Raw genomic sequence first — 22,160 nt, forward strand, 5'->3', positions numbered from 1 at the left:
AAACCAAACTCAATACTAGTGGCTACTAGTTTAAACAAGCTCATCCTAGCACATTTGAGCTAGCCACGTCAAACTTGATCCACATGTTCTAGACAATTTAATGATTAAGTTATCAGAGGATTTTCTCTTCGTCAAAAAGGCGTGGCCTCAAAAAACGACAATAAAGTTGACAAATTTAAAATGGCAGGAAAACTACTTTTAAAATTCCACTTTTCGAAAGCTTTAACGTGAACAGAACTACAGGAAATGTCTCCTGAATTTTCTCCCGTCAGTCCTACGAGTGGTGCTAGTTTGTCTTGTTCCAGCTTCTCCTCTGTCGGTCACATCTGGCCGAAAGGCAGCTTATGTTTAAGCTCATGTGTGTGGTTACATAATGTCTCACATTTGTTCATCAGCTGCAGTCGGTGGAAACGCGTCCCGTATCTTGGGTCGCTTCCATTTTTTCCCCCCCTTGAGCACCTTTCAGCAGTGAACCGTCCTCTTTCACTATTCTCCAGTCATTATTATGGTCTGTTTATGGATGCAGCTGTGCATAGGCTTGGCAGAGCTGCCTCCATCACAGCTCTACAGTTTGCCAGGGTGTTACCAGTTTTTGGCGCTCACCTAAATTTCAATCACTTTGCATTCATCGGCAGCGTGGTGCCGTTAGCGCTGTGGCGGCGGTTAGATCAGCACTGGGTGTCGGTGATTTCTGGCTTTTATCACACACACTCTGCTGGGAATGATTGGTATATTATTAACTCATTCATCACGGACATATGAGACTGGGAGAGGAAGGAAGGACAGTGTGGGTAGTAATGTGATCTGTCCTCTGTGAAAAGTGGTTCTCTTTAGAGCGAGCAGGGAAGAAATATGAAGGAATGTGACAAAAGGAAGGCGTAAACTAAATATATATACTGTATATATATATATAAATGTGGGGGAGAGGGTATTATGACAATAAAAGTGGCATCATTAAAGGTGAATTCAGTGTGCGAGATCGTTTTCACTTGATATAAATAAAAATCAACACATGAGTGAGTAGGTCATTCATCATTCCAGTGCTGCCCCTGCATGGTGAACTGAGGGAGTGCACATTCACATGCACATGTATCTACAGTCAACATCGTTCAGTCTGTGGCTGTTTTTCATAAATGAGTGATGACTGAGTGCTTTAACAATTCATATTTTTATTCATTCATTCATACAGTGCATCTCATTGCAGTGAAACGATTCACGCAAGGATCCGATGTCAGCTCAGCTCGTCGTTAAAATGTTCAAACGCGGTTCAGACTGAGCTGATGAGCAGAGAATGTAACCTCCAGTAAGTCGGCGCCTGTGCGTTCAGACACGTCTGTTTCATTACTGCGTATCAAGGCTGCGATATTTAAACCCCACCAACCGTCACTTTGTTCCTGAGCCTGCGTTGGTGTCATGTCGTTAATGTACTGCACTCGGTGGAGGATTCAGGATTCACCACAAACCTGTCGGCAGTGACGGAGCGACGCTGAAGTGGATTGACATTTTCAAAAGGTCACCGCCGCCATTTTGTCAATAAACGACAGATTGGTGTTTCCTGGCAAACATAACTCTCGCGCCGGAACTCAGAGGAGCCATTGATCAGGTATTGATCGGCAGAAGCAGTCGAATTATAAACACTTTGTGTGCTGGTTTAACACAACACAGAACATCACATGGGTTTTAACCCCCTTATACATGCAACACAAAACAACTAATAATTCTAATATAGAGATTGTACGACTGTGAAATTGTTGAGTGAGCAAAGGCCAGTTGGTAAACATCTAATGGACATTTCTGAATATAATACTATCACATTTACTCCATTGTTATGGCCCTTTGCACTATACACTAGCTGTGATATACTACAAACCCCCTTTTCCAGACAAGTCGGGACACTTTAAATAAAAACTAAAATATGTCATTTGTTGAATCGCAAAGTGCAAAGAAAATATACTCAGTGTTTTCACTGACAAACCCAATATGAAGAACTTGTGTGGAGTTCTTTCTAAGACTACTTCTGTGTAGCGTATTCCTCTTTTGTAAGTCGCTTTGGATAAAAGTGTCTGCTAAATGCTTAAATGTCGAATGTAAAAATAAAAGGATTGTGATGCTGCAACACACTCAGAAAAGGTTGGAACACTTTGCAAGATTAAAATGTGTTGAAATGGGTGTGTGATATAAACCCAGCACCCGTTTAAAGGCCTAATTTTGCCAGGAAGTACGGGTTGTGACTTGTGATTCACCATTTGTTAGTTCAAACCAGTGTTTCTCAGTGTGTTTCTCAATTGCAAACAATTTAGATGTTTCACCGTCTGCAGCGGGAAATGTTGTGACGAGAGTCAGTGACTCGGGACATTCCTGTGCTTAAAGACCGCTGCTAAATATGCATAAGAAAATGAGCCACACATGAGCGAGTGACACAGTCTGCTTCTGCATCAAGGAAATTCATCCTTAAACTGTTTTTCTCTGAGTTCTCAACGTCCAAACTCATCTGAGCTTTGAGCTCTGAGCTGTAGAATAAGTGATGGTATGGGGTAACATCAGTGCCCACGTCTGTCTGTCTGTCTGTGGTCCAGATCTGTCTCCGATGTAAAACGTAAGGCACATTACTGTATGAGGGGGAGACTCAGACGACGAGCAGCTCATGTCTTATATACAGCAAACATTCCACAACCAAAACTGTAACAATTAGCATATTTAATCCCGTGATTTGACCAAGTTTAACAAAAGTTGTCAAGCTTTTCTTTGTCCTTCTGTGCGTTAACAACAGGTTAAAGATTACAGATGTAGCTTTTATTACACTGTGTCGTACATCATTAGTGGTCACATGTAACCTTCGCTATGTGTGCATGCGCTACCTGTGTGTTAAAAACTTAAAAAAAGAATAATAATCGTCATCATACACCTGAGTTTAAACCGCAGTGTTTAAGTGAAAGCAGCACAACAGCGATGAGCCTTCAGTGCACTCAGGCTGGAGTTTAACATTAACCTCAGCATGCTGTTGGTGATGAAACTAAACGATGCATCATTGAGGTTCTGTTAATGACTGTACTGCATTTCTCAGTGTTGAAGCCAAGGCACCGACTAAAACCTATAGCTCTCTATATTTCTAGATAGTAAATCGTTTTCCTAGTTTCAATAATATACAATATCATAAACATACATTAATACGAAGTCAATCTCTGAAATGGCAAACTTTAAATTTCATCTTTCATGCACGATAACTATAAATCCTACAGTTGTGTACTTCTGTGCTTTGGCTCATTTACTGGCAGCAAACACACAACAGTGTTTCATTTCAAAACTTCTTCATGACGACAAGTGGTGGAGAGACAGGAAGAGAGTCGGGTCACTGCGATCACGCTGACCTCTGCACCTCTGACACGGATACTGACATGGGCAGGGCTGTGAGACGTGAGACGTCTCTGTAACTGTACTGACGCCCTGTTTTTGTCCCTCTTGGGCCACGGCCGTGCTCGGCAACAGGAAGTTGTGAAGCCACTGAGAAACACAACCGAGTCTCATGTGTCGTTTAAATGGGATGTGATAAGATATGAACCTTTTGATCCTTCATTTCAAGACCTGACTGAGGCCAGTTTGTCTGTTCGGAACGGACGCCTCAAACATTAAACCTGATGACTGAAGTGAAAACCAGGCGTCCAGAGTGTTCTTCTCTTGTCCCTGACGCTGAGTTGTGGAACTCTTGTCCTCTCATCCCCGACACACTTTCACAAGTCTGATGATGTTTGACCCAAACTGCTTATCACACCACAGGCTGGTGGCCCTGCATCTTCATGTTCATGAGAGAAGAAGATGAGTCAGACAATTGACACACAATTGAGTTGACAAAGGTTTTGTGAATTGTCCCCTGAGGTATCGGACGTCTGCTTCACCTCTAAATGTCTAACTCCTAAAATGATGCGTAAAGCTGGCACACTTTGCATAAAAGTGATAAAACCGTACATTGCTACAGTCAGTTTTCAAGTTCATTCCCATTCTTCTTCTTCTCTTGTGCTGTTTCCAACCTGAACCTGAACTCCTCTGCCGTCTACTTTGCCGCACCGGTTTTCTGTTTGGCGCTTGGCGTTTGGTGTTTCTGTGCGATGCCGTAAGGCACGTGGGCGGCGACGGTGCCCATCTCCGCCGCTCCCTCCACGTGAAACATCTGATCGTCGAAGTAGATGTGCGGCCTGATCTTCTCCAGCATGGGACCCTTTGGTGCTCCCGCGAGGAACAAGGCCTCGTCGATCTCCAGACCCCAGGCCCTCAGCGTCTTCAGAGCCCGAATCCCGGAGCTGGCTGCGCTGCGCGCCGTCACCAGGTAGGTCCGGATGGGACAGTCCAGGCGTTGACCTTTGGTGTAAAACTTCTTCTGGAGTTTCCCCAGTGCCTCCAGGAAGCCCTTCAGGGGACCCTGCCACAGAAGAACAGATCATCATGAAGCAGAGCTGCTGAGGTTGTGCACCTTTTATATTTCATATTTCTTATACCTTCTGTTACAACAGCCTACTCTCTTTAGTGGAGGACTTCTCCTACATCTGCAGACTGTGATGTTTCATTTGTAAGAGACACGCGATGCCATGGTGCTATCGCAGAGGGAGTGACCGGAGAATCGCCGCCTCATCGCTCTGATATAATAGTGAATGGTTTATGAACTTAGTATGGAGTTGTCAAAAATTTCAAAGTGGATTTCAAGAAGGGGCCACGCGATGGTGTTGTGGTTAGCTCTCTTGCTTTTGCAGCAAGAAGACTTGGGTTTGCGACCCGGTCGGAACCGCGGCCTGTCTACATGGACTTTACATGTTCTCCTCTTGTATGCGTGGGTTTTCTCTGGGTTCTCCAGTTTCCTCGATCATGAGAGTGAATTCTTGTTTGCATGTGTGGCCCTGTGATGGACTGGGGCACCCTGCCTAACACCCTGTGTCAGCTGAGATTGGCACACTCATGTGACTCATGTGGAGGATTAAGTGGTAGAAGATGGATTTCAAGAAACAACCTCTAAACTCAAGTTGGAAGTTTGAAAAACAGCTCATTACATTACATTACATGTCATTTAGCAGACGCTTTTATCCAAAGCGACGTACAATAAGTGCATTTAAACATTTGGGTACAAACAAGAGCTAGAAGTAAGTAAGAGCTTCAAGTAAGCCAAACTATAAAGTGCGAGTCATAAGTGCGATGTGTAAGAATTATTTTTTTTTGCCATCGTCGTCGTCTTAGTCGAGGTAGAGTCGGAAGAAATGTGCTTTTAGTCGGCGGCGGAAGATGTGGAGGCTCTCCGCTGTCCGGATGTCGATGGGGAGCTTGTTCCATCATTTGGGAGCTAGGACAGTGAACAGTCTTGAGTTCTATGAATGCCTCTGCGATCCTCTCAGTGAGGGGGCAGCTAGCCGGATTGCCAATGCAGAGCGGAGTGGGCGGGCTGGGGTGTAGGTTTTGATCATGTCCTGGATGTAGGCTGGACTGGATCTGTTTGTAGCATGGAATGCAAGCACTAGAGTCTTGAAGCGGATGCGAGCAGCTACAAGAAGGCAGTGAAGGGAGCGGAGGACCGGTGTAGTGTGGGAGAATTTTGGTCAGTTGAAGACCAGTCGAGCTGCTGCATTCTGGATGAGCTGCAGAGGTCGTATGGCAAACGCGGTGAGACCAGCCAAGAGGGAGATGCAGTAATCCAAGGGTTAGATGACCAGAGCCTGGACCAGAACCTGTGCCGCCTTCTGGGTTAGAAGAGGCCGTATCCTTCTGATGTTGTGCAACATGTATCTGCAAGGTCGAGCTGTTGCAGCAATGTTGGCAGTGAGGGAGAGATGGTCATCAAGTGTCACACCCAGGTTCCTTGCGGTATGAAAAGGAGTTACCACAAAGTTGTCGAGGGTGATGGTTAGGTCTGTGGTGGGAGAGAAAAGGAAACTCAGTCTTGTCGAGATTGCGTTTCAGGTGATGGTCAGACATCCACTGAGAGATGTCGGTCAGACAAGCGGAGATCCGTTGGGAAAAGAGAGAATGAGTTGGGTGTCATCGGCGTAGCTGTGATAGGAAAAACCATGAGAGAGAATAACAGAACCAAGGAAGTTGGTGTATAGAGAGAAGAGGAGAGGTCCCAAGATAGAACCCTGAGGGACCCCACTAACTAGAGGACATGGTTCCGATACAGATCCTCTCCAGGTTACTCTGTATGTAAGTAAGTAAGGATCTGGTGGTTAACTGTGTCAAACGCTGCAGAAAGGTCCAAGAGGATGAGCACAGAGGAGACAGAGGCAGCCCTGGCAGTGTGGAGTTGCTCAGTGACAGCAAGAAGTGCAGTTTGGTCGAGTGACCTGCTTTAAAACCAGACTGAAGAGGATCAAGAAGGTTGTTCCGGTGAAGGTAGGAAGAGAGTTGATTAAAGATAGCATGCTCCAGAGTTTTGGAGAGAAAAGGAAGAAGAGAGACAGGTCTGTAGTTATTCACTTCAGACAGCTCTTTTGATAGCAACGTCTAGTCTGTGAAGGTCCTCAGTCGTCCGGATCATTACTGTTTCTCTGCATCCAAGAGTGCTGAACTGAGGAATCACCTGAAGAAGTGAAATGTCTTATTGTCCCGGGAGCTTCAATGTAGCGCAGTGTGAAGCCTGGACAGACCACAGACGATAGCTGTCTGACTGACTCCCTGTCACTTATCATAATAATGTTTGCATAATTTATTCTTAGAATAATTCGTTGAGAAAACGAATATTGCATAATTAAAATCTGCATATTCACTTACACGTGATGGTGATTAGTTTCCATTATTACTCTGCCCTAAAATAATAAAACACCTCAAACATTATCTACACAAACGTCCAGTGAAAGAGAAAGACAAACTACTACACACATGATCCAAGAGCGTGTCCTCGTTCTCCCTCTCGTGCTCAAAGAACTTGTCCAGCCCGTGGGCCTTGAAGATGCGCTCCGACTCGTCGGAGAAGAGCACGGCGTCGCCGTCAAACGCCACCCTCAGCTGTGACTCTGACACCTCGGTCAGCTTCTCTGTCAGGAACATGGTGGCTGCTGCGATGCCTGCACACAAACACACAGAGATAATAATCACCTCGTTAATATCAGATTTATAGTTCAGGGATTCTCAAACCCACTGCCCTGCAGGTTTTTAGAGGTTTTCCTGCTCCAGCACAGCTGACTGAAACAGTGGTCACCAACATGGTGCCTGCACGGTTTTAATGGCTGACTGAGAGTATGTGTGTGTTTGGGTGTGAAAGACTGACAGTTTATTAAAAACAAAACAACTGCATGTTTGTATTTAAATCACTTGCACATCCAAATATCACTGATATCGTTTAGAAAAATCGTTAGGAGTGAACACTGGAGTTAATGTGTATGCAAGTGAATGCATGATAGACATCATTTAAATGGTACATTGAATCACATGTTACTGTGGTGTAGCCCTCCATATTGTTCTCTCTCTGCCTCAATAAGGTTAGTGACCCCTGACGACACGGCTGCCACTTTCACATACTGGTTATTGTGGGTGGTAAAATGTAGGATTTCATTATTCAAACTGCAGCTATACCATAAACTCCAACTGACGTTGCTGTAGTTTACCTTCTGCTCCAGCAGAGGGCAGTGTTGACATTGACTTGAGTGCACATTTAGAACCTCATTCATTAGGTGAGTCATTATCTAATGAATGTCTTAATCCTAAACCATGATTTTAAGTTCATGTTTGTCTTCTTCTCTCTCACTCTCTCACTCACTTAGTTCCAAAGTCAAGCTGGTTCAGTTCAGACTTGTGCGTGTGTGTGTGTCAAGCTGGTTCAGTTCAGACTTGTGCGTGTGTGTGTGTGATGTGTGTGTGTGTGTGTGTGTGTGTGTGTGTGTGTGTGTGTGTGTGTGTGTGTGTGTGTGTGTGTGTGTGTGTGTGTGTGTGTGTGTGTGTGTCTCCTCAGGCCTCTGCATACAGACGCATGTTTGACGGCAATAATAATGAAGCTTTAAATGAGCCACAACTGCACCGACATAAAACAACCCTCAATGAGCTGTCGTCACGTCACAATCCCACAAATTTCAATATCAATACATCCCAGTTTCCAGCAGAGCACATCATCATCATCATCATCATCATCGTCGCCTTGTGCTGTGTTTTCTTTGATACAGCCTGAGCAAAGAGGATGACACCACCTCATGGTTTTCCTTCCTTCAGGAATCCATCACGCAAACACAAAAAAAGAAGAAGTAGAAGAGTGAATGCTGATTTATGGAAATGCAAACGCAGCATAGGAGGAGGAGGAGGAGATGTCAGTCAGTGGTGTGTGTGTGTGTGTGTGTGTGTGTGTCACTTTATACCCATTTCCATTTAGATTAAGTCTAAATATAGAAACTGCTGACATTTATATTGAACTCATGTGAAGTCAAACATGTTACTGTGGACGTTTGAAATCATTCCTCTTACGGCTGCGTTCATGATTGCAAGGACAAGACATGAGTCCTGTGTAGTTAAACATGAAGAATAAGCCTTTATTATTATTAAATTCTTTTTAAAGAACACAAAAATGATCTTTTTACTCTTTAGCCTTCAACTCGCTTCTTTTTTATTCCACCCTGTGTTGTGTTTTATTTGGATTTTTAGTTGATTTTAAAGATAAAAAAAGGGGTTTTAACCTCTTGACTCTGGAGCCTTTTCCTATTTTATTCCACCCTGTGTTGTGTTTTATTGTTGTATTTCCTTTTATTGTGAAGCACTTTGAGCTCCAATCCTTGTCTGAAAGGCACTATACAAATAAAGTGTATTATTATTTAAGAGGCAAAGACGAATATTAGGCTCATGTGTGCAGGAAGATTATTCTAGTAACTGTCTCTCCAGTTCAAATCCCTCATCATATGTATATACGTGTGTGTGTGTGTGTGTGAGAACATGCTCACCCTCAGCCAGGGCCTCCCTGACCTTTTCGGCATCAGCTGACAGGTAGAGGTTGGTTTGCCAGGCCTTCAGGTAGCCGATGGGACTGCTTCCCCCCGTCATACAAAACCTCTCGATGAACAAATCTGTGGACGGAAAAGAACACCAGCGTCTGTTTTTGTGTCGCAAACATCCTGTGATTTTCTAATAAGTGAAATAACAAACACGTCGTGGGATCGTCCGTGTACTCTCCAGAGTTTAAAGACATGAAGTGAGGAGGACATGGGAACAGGATAAACTTACAAGCACTTAAACGGTGTGGAGAATCCAAAGAAGGGCCGGTGTGTGTTTGCATTTTGGCTCCTGATCCTGAGCTGCAGCTGAGTAACGGAGAGGTGTTATGAGGAGAGAGAGAGGCGACGGGTATCAGGTGATTAGAGGTGTGGATCACATCAGTCTGTTCCTCTTAAAATCTGATATGTTATCATGTGTGAAGGGAGCAGACAGTCGCTCAGTAACACGCTGATGCTGAGTTGAGATGATTACGATAGAATGAGAAAATGTGGACGGTGCCTAAGATCGATACAGGTGTGGTAAAAAGGTGTGGGATTACAGTGGAGCACAGGAGTCAGGTCACTTAGTTTGACATAAAAATCTGTGCTATGTGAGAAATGTACGGAAGAGCATTAGTGCCACATGTGAATTATTTTTATTGATTATTTTGGAAACATTTTGACATAATCGTCTTCTGTAGAAATGCATTTACATCCACATTTTTCCCAAACTCCACATCCTCAGTATTTAACGTAAGCTTGGTCTTGAATAACAAACGAAACTTTGAGACGAGTTCACCGAAGACAAAAGATCTCACTGCTGCTGAACTGCGAAGAAAAGTGAAATACAGGCTCCTCAACAGAATGAAGGCAGATAAAAAACAAACCAACCAAAGAAAGAAAGAAGGAAACAGAGGCACAGTGTTGATTTAAGCCTCCGCAGGGATTTCTCCATCTTTCAAAGAACCGACCGTCTTCTTTCCTCTGCTTTGTAGTCTGACTATTGCGGCTTTTGTTTCCTACATCCTCGCGCTGTAAATAAACGTCGTATTTCAAACCTCCCTCGGGGGAAAATGTCCTCACCCTTTACTGAAGCCCCTTCAGAGATGTTTTGATACCACGTTTCGCTTTGTGGGATTTCTTTTGCCTCGGTCTGGAGATCTAAAGCGTGGGAAACCCTTTAGTGGGGAACTCGTCGGAGTCTATGAATCCTGACGCTCCTCGTACGTGGTCTCGTCGTAAGCTTGTTCGACCTGCAGGACCTGCAGGACCTGCAGGTCCACAGTGGCACTTCATCAGGTGTCATGTGCACCTTTATAAAAAGGCGGTTATAAACACGGTGCGAACACAGAATGTTGTTCAACAAGCTCGTTTCCTTTAACTCTGCGGCCAGAGGTCAGAGGTCAGAGGCCCGTTTGAAGGCCGCTGCCACAGAGATCTAACATGGAAGCTTCCGCAGGGCTGGCTCCGCTCAGACCTGTTTTTGTTTGGGGCCCCTCGGATCAGTCCCGCCTCCCTCGGGACGTGACCTGTGACCTCTACCCGGGCTTGAATCTCTGAGTAACAGGAAGTGGTCTGTGAGGAAGATGTCATCACAGCGCAGGGTCTGAGATTCTGTCAGTCAGCTGTTCACACACGCTGGTGTTTGTGTTCCAGATGACCCACTTCCTGGATTATCTCATCACGTGTGTGTGTGTGTGTGTGTGTGTGTGTGTGTGTGTGTGCTTTTACATCACACAGCACACATCTAACTCTCATTAAAGCCACTGTGTGTAACGTTATTGGTCGTCTGTGTCCTGAAGACCACACCGAACAGCGTCTCCTTCTCTGTTTTGTTCCCTTTCATATTAATTTCCAGTTTTTCACTGACAATTGTTTTGGCCTAAGAACATTTTAAGTGAAAACAATCAAACCTCTTTCACTGTGTTGCACATAATATTATGAGTTCATGATTTAAGATCAAGTGGGTTCGTATTTGACGCACTGATGGTTGATGGCCACTGATTTCTAAAAGGCTCGGCGGCAGTTTAGTTTCCAGTTTTGATCGATGGAGCGTGATATTGAGCTTCTCACACTTGAAGTCTATTAGTGCTGGAAGGTTTTTATCATTAAGTTATCAAGTGGCTGTTATTACAGTTATTTAAAGGCATTATTGTCATCTCCCTTCAGGGGTCGCCACAGTGAATCCACCTCCTCCATCTCACCCTGTTCTCTGTATCCCCCTCTCTCACACCAACTAACTTCATGTCCTCCTCCACTACATCCATAAACCTTCTCTTTGGTCTAACTCTAGACCTCCTGCCTGGCAGTTCCAACCCCAGCATCCTTCTACCGATATACTCACTATCCCTCCTCTGTACATGACCAAACCATCTCATTCTGGCCTCTCTGACCTTATCTCCAGAACATCTAACATGTGCTGTTCCTCTGATTGACTCATTCCTGATCCTATCCATCTTTGTCACTCCCAAAGAGAACCTCAACATCTTCATCTCTGCTACCTCCAGCTCTGCTTCCTGTCTTTTCCTCAGTGCCACTGTCTCTAGACCATACAGCATCGCTGGTCTCACCACTGTCTTGTATATCTTTCCTTTCATTCTGGCTGATACTCTTTTATCACACATTACCCCTGACACTTTTCTCCACCCAGATCTACAAAGGCACAATGCAGCTCCCTCTGACCTTCTCTGTATTTCTCTACCAGTATTCTTAAAGCAAATACTGCATCTGTCGTACTCTTTCTAGGCATGAAACCATACTGTTGCTCACAAATGCTGACTTCTGCTCTCAGTCTAGTTTCCACTACTCTTTCCCATAACTTCATTGTATGGCTCATCAACATCTCCCTTATTCTTAAAAATGGGCACCATCACACTTCTTCTCCATTCCTCAGGCATCCCCTCACTCTCTAAGATCCTGTTGAATAGTCTAACCAGAAACTCTACTGCCTCCTCTCCTAGACACTTCCATACCTCCACAGGTATATCATCAGGACCAACTGCCTTTCCATTCTTCATCCTCTTCAGTGCCCCCCTAACTCCAGCTTTACTTATCTCTGCTACTTCATGGTTCACAGTTGTCACTTCTTCTACCCTTTGCTCTCTTTCATTTTCCTCATTCATTAGCTCTTTCCATCTTCCCATTACTTCTGTGGCACCTGTCAACACATGTCCCTCTCTATCCTTAATCACCCGAACCTGCTGGACGTCTTTCTCATCTCTATCTCTGTTTTGCCAACCTGTATAAATCATTCTCTCCCTCCTTACTTTCCAACCTAGCATACAAGTCATCAGACGCCCTTTGTTTGGCCTTTGCGACCTCTACCTTGACCTTGTGCTGCATCTCCCTGGACTCCTGTCTGCTCTCTCCAGTCTCCTCAGTGTCCCACTTTTTCTTTGCTAACCTTTTTCTCTTTATATACTCCTGCACTTCCCCATTCCACTACCAAGTCTCCTTATCTACCTTACTTCCAGACGACACACCAAGTACTCTCCTACCTGTCTCCCTGATTACATTAGCTGTAGTCAGCTCTCTCTGACCACCCAGATTCTTTCTCAACTCCTCTCTGAAAGCCACAGAACAGTCCTCTCTTTTCAGCTTCCACCACTGTGTCCTTTGTTCTGTCTTTGTCCTCTTCGTCTTCCTTGTCACCAGATTCATCCTGCAAACCACCATCCTATGCTGACTTGCTCCACTCTTATAAGTCACCCTATGCTCATGCCTCTTCTGGAAAAAAAGTATTCACTGCAGCCATTTCCATCCTTTTTGCAAAGTCTACCACCATCTGTCCCTCTGTGTTCCTGTCCTGGATACCAAACCTGCCCATCACTTCTTCATCACCTCTATTTCCTGCACCAACATGTCCATTGACGTCTGCACCAATTACCACTCTCTCACCTCTGGGGATATTCTGCATCACTTCATCCAACTCACTCCAGAAAGTTTCCTTCTCCTCTAATTCACATCCCACCTGTGGGGCATAGCCACTAATAACATTTAACATCACACCTTCAATTTCAAGCTTCCGACTCATCAGTCTATGTGACACTCTCTTCACTTCCTCCTCCATTTCTCTTCCTATCAATACCATAGTAGTACAACTTCAAACCTGCACCTAAGCTTCTCGCCTTGCTACCTTTCCACCTGGTCTCCTGGACACACATATACACCTTCCTTCTCTGCATCAACTCTGAGCCTGCAAATTTGATTATTTGACCTATTTTGGCTTTAAAACTGTCACTTTTAAATCAACCTTCAAATCATTGACAAATGTTAGGGAAATGTTAGGTCACATGTTTTGGGTTTGTTTGGCAGTTTCTCTGCAGGGGCCTGGACTACATGAACCCTCCTCACCCTTTCATTCAAACCCTGTGTCTGTGTCATTGAAACGATGTTGAAAGTATTTATTATTAGTCGTAGTGAGTGAAAGTAGGAAAAGTAAGCTGCTGTTTGTGTTTGGTGTTTAAGTTCATTTTTGTAGACTTTTGCCTTTTCAGAGATAAATAACAATTCTTAATTTTTATGTTAAATTTAAAAGGTAGCAGAAGAAGTAAAGAGAAGCCATTTTGTTTCAGCTCTCTGTCCCAATACACCGTGTGCTGACAGGCTTCATCAGCATCGTGTCAACTCAGTTGACAAAGTGGAGTCTGCTCATGTCCGGCTTTTTCCAAAGTTTCCTCTCATTTCTTTCTCCACTCACTGTGATGGTTGATGGTGTTGATGAGTCGCACTCCCACGTGTGCGTGGTTGTACGTCACCAGAACGATGTCGAACAGCTCCTCACTCTGTGGGTAGAGCTCCCGCAGACGCGTGTTGACCGCCTCCAGAGCCTGAGAGAACACAGCAGTCACAGCAACAGTCTGTCAGTCAGTCAAAGCCTGTGACGTACACGTGTCATGTCTCTGGGAGTGGATTCGGTTTGTTGGTGTGACTTTTACTTTGACAAAGGGGAAAGCAGGCCCGGGGGCGAAGGGCTCGTTCTCGTGTTCGATCTGGTACCTCAGGTACTCCTCCACTCCTTTCTGCTCAAACACCTTCTGCTCGCGCTCGGTCCTGAACAGAACACGAGAGGAGACGGCGACGGTCACTGCGTTCTCTGGTTTCGGCTGCGGGGAGAAAAAGAAAGGAAAAGAAACAAGTGTTCACAAATGAGTTTGACGACGAGGAGAAACGGGAGGAGGTGTGAGTGATGACTGGAAAACACGTGAGCGAGGAAAGGGACTGAAAGACTGAACCTTTAAACATCATCATTTTTATTCAGATGCATGTTTTGAGCTCAACATGCCAGCTCACATGCAAGAGACACGGACAGAACACGGCCTGAGTCAGCGCTGCACACCCTGGTGCTCGGTCACAAACATGCGATTGACGCGCGGATAGATGAGGTGGAAGCGGCTCGTGTGTCGCTCACATCTCTCCGTTAGTGCGTCACCCGTGGAGACTGTTCTCTACGTCATCATGAGGAACATGAGATTACTGTGCAGCCGAGACATTGACCCAGTTTGGCGCCGCTGTTAATCCCTCCCTCACTTTGTAGCTTCTTGTAGATTCTGCACGACGGCCATCGCATTGATCCATGAGTGGATTCAAATAAATAAATAAATAAATAAATAAATAAATAAATGCATTTGCAACTGATCAGTCAAAAGCAGAGGTGGAAAGTAATGCATGGCATTTTCTTGTGTTACTGTAATTGTTATTTGTCTTTTACTTAAGTACGTTTTTTTTGGAAGTGTAACTGAGTAAATGAAGGTCCCTGCATTTGTGACCTTTGACCTATGATGACTGATACATACATATGTGTTTAGACATTTTATTTTGTCACTTTTTAAAAAACAAAAGAATTCATGTGAGATGTGCGTCCTTTTTGCACGACACAAGAAAGAACCTTTGTTAAAAAAGTACTTTTTTTTTTACTTTAACTTGAGTACAATATTAGACCAGTACTTTTACTTGTACTTAAGTAAAATGTCATCAGTAGTAGAATATTTCAGTGCTCTTTCCACCTCTGGTCAATAGCTGGAATTGTACGCTGATTTATCTCCTATAACAAATATTTCAGTCCGTGTTGGAACGGCTGAAGCTGTTGTTTTAAAAAGTCTTGGAAGTGGAAGAATGGACGGCCGTGTGCGGTGTTTGCAGAACTGATCATGCTTTTAAAAATAAGTCATTCTTTCCTCCACTTTGAACCCTGACTGTGCCTCCACAGGGTTACCCACAGACTCACACAGCTGAGCGGTTGTAGACAGTGAAGCCCAAACTAACCTCGTGTTAAACTCATGTTGCATAATGTGTGTGTGTGTGTGTGTGTGTGTCTGAGAGGGAGAGGCCGGCGTGGCGTTCAGTGCCAACACTGGGCAGCATAACTCGGATTAGGGACTCTAATAACTGGCTTAAACGTCCAGAGTTTATCATTTAGGAAGATTTATCAGCAGACATTAATGACATACTGTTGTGAAGCATCTTTCTCTCTGTGCTATTTTAGTTGAGGGCCTTGCTTTCACTGAGGCTGTCGTCTTTCACTGCCATGAAATACGAGCCCGAGTGTGTGTTCCCTGACTTAGAATACAAATGCCATCCTATAGTTCCTCGACACACAGGGGTGAGGAGATATCTGTCGTCTCACCAGTAAATGTCACCAATTCTTACAAACTGGACATTTAAAGTGAAATAACTCGACATTTTTAGTGTTATTATAAGGTTAATACAGAGTTATTAGTGTAAAACTTGTAACGTGACGTACAATTTCATATTCTGCATACTTAAAATGAATTAGCCTGCAGTGTAAAAAGCACAACAATAACACAACATTCACACATTGTGCGTCAGTATGTCTCCATGCCTGCTGACATGACACCTTGCCTTACGACCATAAATTGTATGAAGTTCTTTTCAAACTAACAGGCTGTTGTGACGTGTTCCCCAATCCAATCTTCACCTGAACAACAGAGGTGTTAATCCACACCCTCTCTTCCCTCAGAGAAGCCTGGGAAGGCTGCAATTTATCACCACGACCAAACTCAATGCACACACAGAACCTAGAGAAGTGTTACACTGCAAAACTAGTCAAATCTAGTCAAAATATCTCATCACACTTAATGTAAACCAAAATCATCTGAAGAGTAAGATTTACGTGAGATTAACGAGCTTGTGTTTAGACTGTGCATCTTGAATATCTTGTTCAGTGGGTCAGTCTTGAGTGTGGCTATTTTTCTTACACTTACATGAGTCAGGAATGTCTCAAAAGTAGGTGTTGGACTTAAATCTAGAACAGAGTCACAATTAAAGAACTAAAAATGAGTTAAATACACTTGAAACAAACAGGATGACAAAAAGACAGATGGTACTTTTGAGGGGAAATCTTGTTTTTGATCATCACAAGATTATTATGAGACAATACTAGTTAAATATAATTTTCCCAGCTAATTTCATGCCTTATTTCAAGAAATCTTAGCAAGAGGATTTTCACTTGTTCCATTTTCAGATGTTTTTTTTTTTATTACAAGCAAAACAATATCTTGTATTCAATTTTTTTTGCTTATTTTTTTTGTGGCATTTTTTCCAGTGTATCGTCACAGTCCACAGAGTCGCTCCTGAGTGGCCACTCAGTGTATTCTCTGTGTAGTGACTGCAGTGTAGTCATTAGGTCAGTGCAGGCGGGACTTATCAACATGACATGTGATGAAGCTGCTGGTTAGCAGAGTGGGTGTGACCATGCAGGCACGGGGGGGCGGGGCTTAAAGGTGCAGGTGAAACAGGCAGCGTTGGCGGTCACTGACACGACCTGTGACGTCACGTGACGATGGCTCATACTCACGAAGAACACGCCTCCCTCCACCTTCCGGGGTCGTCTCCCTGTCACCTTAGCAGAACGACAGTTTGTGTTTTATTCATCGGCGCGTGACTTAAACAACAAAGACAACAGAAATGTGACGTGGAGACGTGTGGAGCAGCTCGTCCAGGCGTCACTTTACTCCATGAATGTACGAATGAATGTAAACATTGTTTATGATCATCAAGGTCTTTTATGACCTACACGGGGCATATATATATATATATATATATATAGACATATATATATACATATATACATATGTATATATATACACATATATATTAAAATATATATATATATATACGTATACATATATATATAAATATATATATATATATATGTATACATATATATATAAATATATATATGTATATATATATATACATATATACATATGTATATATGTATATATATATATATATACATATGTATATATATATACATATATACATATGTATATATATACACATATATACATATGTATATATATACACATATATATTAAAATATATATATGTATATATATATATATATATATATATATATATATGCACAGCAGGATAATCATTTTAAATGTAAAACAGACTGAAACACTTGTCATTCAGATTGAATAGAGCAGCGTCATCCCTAATGGTCTAGTGGTTAGTATCTGGGGCTCTCACTGCCACGGCATGGGTTCGGTTTCCGGTGTCAGTGAACATACTTTTGTAAATTTCCCGACTGCAAGACTGATAAAGCATTTAATATCAGTATTCTTTAAAATAAATAAACAAACCGGCTCTGCAATTGTATTGATATAAATTATATATTTTTAATGGGACCATGAAAATCAGTGGCTGATAACGACCAGTTTATTTGAATCCGGTGTGTTGGAGCAGGGAAACATGTAAAACATGTAAAACATGCAGTGGCTCCTACAGGACCAGGACTGAGAAACCCTATATTCATACACGGCTTGATGCTTGATTTAAAGCAGGGACTCGACTTGACTTGAATTTGGACATGTGACTTACTTTAAAATGCTGTGTTTCAAATGTCGGTAAAATTTCACACAGTGATGTGTGTGTGTGTGTGTGTGTGTCCTAGACTTCTTTGCTGTGATATGATACTGGCAGTGTTAACTGTCTGTCCTCTGTCAGTGAGCCTCTGACCCACTGAGCACATTCATCAAATAACTCTTCCTCACAGGAACCTACTGTAACGGCAACGACCTCCTACCTTTTAATCTGTACACGCACGCACACACACACACACACACACACACACACACTCACACACGCACACACACTGTAAATGAACCCCGTCAGAGCTGTGCCACCTCAGCAGCACACACAAAGATTCATGAGTCATGAGTTATTTGTGCGTGAGGCTGTGGTGACACGGCTCCTCCTGAGAGTGAGGAGAAGAAGAAGAAGAAGAAATAAATAAATAAATAAGTAAGAATAAAAAAGTGCAAGGAAAGAGGTGAGAGCAAAAATAACGAGGTGAGTGTGTGTGGGGTGATGGGCACTGGAGGGGGGGCTGATATTTATAGATAAGTAAAGGCCAGTGATGATGCAGACTGTTAGCAGATATGGTGACCACACACACACACACACACACACACACACACACACACACACACACACACACACAGTAAGAGTATAATATTAAAGTATCTGATCTAAGTGCTTTATACTTATTATTATATGACATATATCACACTCGTGTGTGTAGGAAGTCTTTCATATATAATACTGATCCCTCAGAGACGTCAGCTGAACCTCAGCTGATACTATGACGACAAAAACAGACGCTCCATCACAGAAACCTTCAGTTTAATAATGCCTGCCTACATGTAAACAATCAAATACTTTATACTGGTATTGGTTTGTTTTTGAGTCGACACAAGTGTGGCCTCCACTCTGATGTTTCCCTCGTCTGTGACACCTGCATTTCTGGATTAGGATTAGATTTAAATCAGTTTTTTGTCAGTAAACGACAGCAATCTGTCGTCCGTAGTATTCTTTTGTCCCTAAAATGAAGGAACATGTTGAAAAATCAGTGTTCACCAAACCTGGAAATCCCCATGTTCTCAAATGTCTTGTTTTTATTTCAAATAGAGCAAAGAAACCAGTTAATCACCAAAATATTCACATTTAAGAAGCTGAAAAATCAGAAAGCTTCTGTGTTACGACACAGAATAATATCACTGTCATTCACTTCGTCCTGTAATTACTCTCATATTCCCCCGTCTCATTCGAATAAAAGCCGTTTAATCTGTGTGGACCGTGACCTCTAATGCACGATACTCTGAAAGCTGCTTGTTGTGAGTCTTAAAACTCTAAATATAGAGCCAGGCGGGTCCACGTGCGGTTTATTGTTTCTATTGCTTCCCAGTATTGTGACTGGGCTTTTACCTGCCGTGTGACAACAGTGTGAAAACTCTGAAAACTTTCAGTTCTCTCAGACTGACTCAGCACTCTGTCCCGGCAACTACCTGGAAAATGTGCGCGCGTGCCCTGTGGAGTATGTTGCCGTCCTGCACGGCTATAAACAGCAGCCGCTTTGTTTGCTTCCTTCTGTCGGACTCAGACACAAGTTAACCGTTCACGCTGCTACAACTGTCATGTTACAGTGACATATTGTTATTATGTCTCTTTTTAATCTAAATAAAGATTATGTCAAATATAATCTGCACCTGAACAGACACGCTTTGATTTGTCACCTGCATTTTTTACACATTTAAATAGTACATTATGTTTGGCATAGGCTTTATAAAGTCGTTTTTTTTTTTTGCTATTCTGTTGGATTTTAATTCAAAGTGTTTTGAAAGGTACTTTAATCTAATCTCTAGAGCTGATCCACAGCTGACCTCTCGTGTCATGAGTTTCCTCCTGAAAGTCCTTCTCAGTGCTGGAGGAGGACGTCACAGAACACCTGTTAAAGCTGCACGTGGACAAAGTAAACATCGCCCAACAACAGAGGAGGGACAGGCGCTGTGCTCGTTAATAACAGTAATAATAATATAAAGAGTAATAGATGGACTCACTGGTTTTGGCTTGGTGCTGAGGCCCAGGTGATCCTGCTGCTCAGGTTCCTCTTTCTCCTCCCATGATCCTCTGCTGTCACCGTTGGTCGACGGGGACACTTTGAGCTCCTTGACCTGTCCGCTCATCACCTGCACAGGGTCCAGACTCATCCTTACCATAGAGAACCTGTCTCCTCAGTGTCCCAGAGGACTTCTGGAAAAAGTGTCCTCTGACGCTGACGAGGACTCGCGTCTTCTCCTCCACTGCTGAACCAGATGACCTTTATGGAGAAACGACCGCGTGTGACCAAAGGCTTCCTGCAGGGTTTTGCTGGTCTTGCATCTGGATGTGATGAGAGTCCTCTGTCTCCTCTGTCTCCTCTGTCTCCTCTGTCTCCTACCTCTACCTCAAGAGGATTATCACGCACTGAGTCCAGTTCCAGAGCACATTTAAGATGCTGACTCACTCCCAGCCATTATCCTGTAAACTCTACATATGCACACACACAGTCTGTCCTTCACAGTGTTGCAGTCCATCTGCCGCTATCTCTCTCTCTCTCTCTCTCTGCATGTCTCTTTCCCCCCACTCAGTGCCTCCCCCCTCTCCCCCCTCCCTCCCTTTTTGTCCCATTCAATCACTCTCTTAAGTATTCATTCGTTATCCGCCTCCCCGCGTCTCTCCCTCCGACCAATCCTGGCCCTGCTTCCTTATTCGGCGTGCCCCCTCCTCCCACCCCCCACCTCTGCTGTGTACCCTGTTGACAGTGCAATTATCCCAAGAGGCTCATGGGACATTCAGGCCGGCATTTAAATAAACGAGTACACAGCAACACATAGCTGTCGTGATGAGTCCTCGTCAAGCAAATCAAAAGGAATCTCATTCAAATCCAGTTGGACAAAAAAAAGACTTGATTCATTCATTTTTTTTGATTCATGCTAATTTAAGAAGTGAAGTGTGTGCAGACGTGAACATGATGCCACAAAACCGCTGACACAACAAGAATAAACAAATATAAAAGCAGACGGTGAGGACTTTCAGTTGATGAAAATGTGGTTTATAAACAAAATAAACAGAAAATTCAGTCTGTTTCTTAAGTTATGTCGTCGTCTATAATAGCAAACGTATGAGAATCTGCTCTGTTTATAAGGGAAACTTAGTGAGGGCGGGTGTGATGAGGGGAATTAGCCTAAAGGTGCCACATAATGGATGTAACCTTCTTTTAAAAGCAAGGTCAAACGCTGAGCCATCAGTCCTCTTAGTCATGCATGATGAGCAGCATCAGCATCAGCATCAGCAGCAGCAGCAGCAGCAGCAGCAGCAGCAGCAGCAGCCTCTCCTGCCTCTGTTGTTCCTCACTCACAGATGACAAAAAGGTTCCACGCTTTTGTTTGCAGCTCATTTTCAGTCTTAACGTCTCAGCCACAGCATTGAAACGTGAAAAACAGAAGACAGTTCCAAACCTTTGTGTGTATAAGCGCATGTGTGCGTGAGTACTGATGCTCCCTCAGACCGTCACACATGCTTGTTTGTCACTGATAACAATCTTAAAAAAGGATCCGTAAATATCACAAAAATGAATATCACTTAGATGATTGTTTGAGTTGGGCGTACTAAAGTAAATGCATTGCTTTTACTTTTATTTATATTTACACGTTTTTAAAAGAAAGAAATCAGTTATTGACGATTATATTTATATTTTTTAAGATACTTAGTATTTTTGGAATGTTTCAAGGTATTTGAGTTAAGGTTATTAAGTACAATTATTCAATATTATCAGTCTTTTAATAATCACTCAATAAAGAAGTGAGTAGGATGAGTGATGTAATTAACAAGCCGACGTTAAGAGAGTAAATAACTCACTATGGGAATTTATGCTTTTTCTACCTGCACAAGAGAGCGGGAAACTGAGAGGCTCTGCAAACAAATCTAGGAAAATGATTATTTTTACATTGTCTCTTTCATTTTTGGCACATAGAGTTTTCTCCGTCTGTGTGTTTGTCTCAGATGAGTTTGGGACGCAGAGAATCCAGCTCTTTGTGTTACACAGTTTACAGGCTGATAAATGATAAATGATAAATGATTTTCCTCATTCGTGCTCATTAGCCCACGACGTGGCAGTAATATAGTCTAGTTTCATACAATATCACCTGAGCTGTTAAAATAAAGTCAGTGTAAAAACACTCTAACAATTCAACGTCTGAAAAAATTCAATTGATTTTGTTGAGACATTGAATTTTTTCACACTAAATTTATTTTAACATAAAAATCAAAAGGAAATGTGATGGCTTTTAAAGTCTGATTTCGATGCAAATAAAATACAAATTCAAATTCAAACTCAGATGGCACAGATTGACTTCCATAGATTACCTTCCACAACACAGCTGTGTAATA

At 43.0% G+C, this 22,160-nt stretch overlaps 1 protein-coding gene across 2 annotated transcripts; it reads right to left on the reverse strand.

Moving 5' to 3' along the window:
• Positions 1–1,935: 1,935 nt before the first annotated feature.
• Positions 1,936–20,304, reverse strand: nt5c1aa (5'-nucleotidase, cytosolic IAa). Of its 2 annotated transcripts, XM_044053236.1 has the most exons (7): positions 19,790–20,304; positions 16,741–16,785; positions 13,862–14,029; positions 13,624–13,753; positions 8,895–9,017; positions 6,853–7,037; positions 1,936–4,414 (listed from the first exon to the last, which is right to left on the reverse strand). In XM_044053236.1, the coding sequence occupies exons 1-7, from the start codon at positions 19,946–19,948 to the stop codon at positions 4,049–4,051; spliced, it is 1,176 nt and encodes a 391-aa protein (XP_043909171.1). In that variant the 5' UTR covers positions 19,949–20,304; the 3' UTR covers positions 1,936–4,048. The 2 variants fall into 2 exon arrangements, with proteins under 2 accessions (XP_043909171.1, XP_043909172.1); XM_044053237.1 differs by lacking the exon at positions 16,741–16,785.
• Positions 20,305–22,160: the final 1,856 nt, after the last annotated feature.

The sequence above is a fragment of the Solea senegalensis genome, linkage group LG20 (assembly GCF_019176455.1).
Source record: "Solea senegalensis isolate Sse05_10M linkage group LG20, IFAPA_SoseM_1, whole genome shotgun sequence".
Lineage (NCBI taxonomy): Eukaryota > Metazoa > Chordata > Actinopteri > Pleuronectiformes > Soleidae > Solea > Solea senegalensis.

Excerpts from the sequence above, each read along its gene's own strand:
- nt5c1aa (XM_044053236.1), bottom strand. The coding sequence starts at position 19,948 with ATGGTAAGGATGAGTCTGGACCCTGTGCAGGTGATGAGCGGACAGGTC. Across the intron at positions 14,030-16,740 it reads TGGAGGGAGGCGTGTTCTTC|CCGAAACCAGAGAACGCAGT; the intron begins GTGAGTATGAGC and ends TTCTCCCCGCAG. Across the intron at positions 4,415-6,852 it reads AGGACACGCTCTTGGATCAT|GGTCCCCTGAAGGGCTTCCT; the intron begins GTGTGTAGTAGT and ends CTTCTGTGGCAG.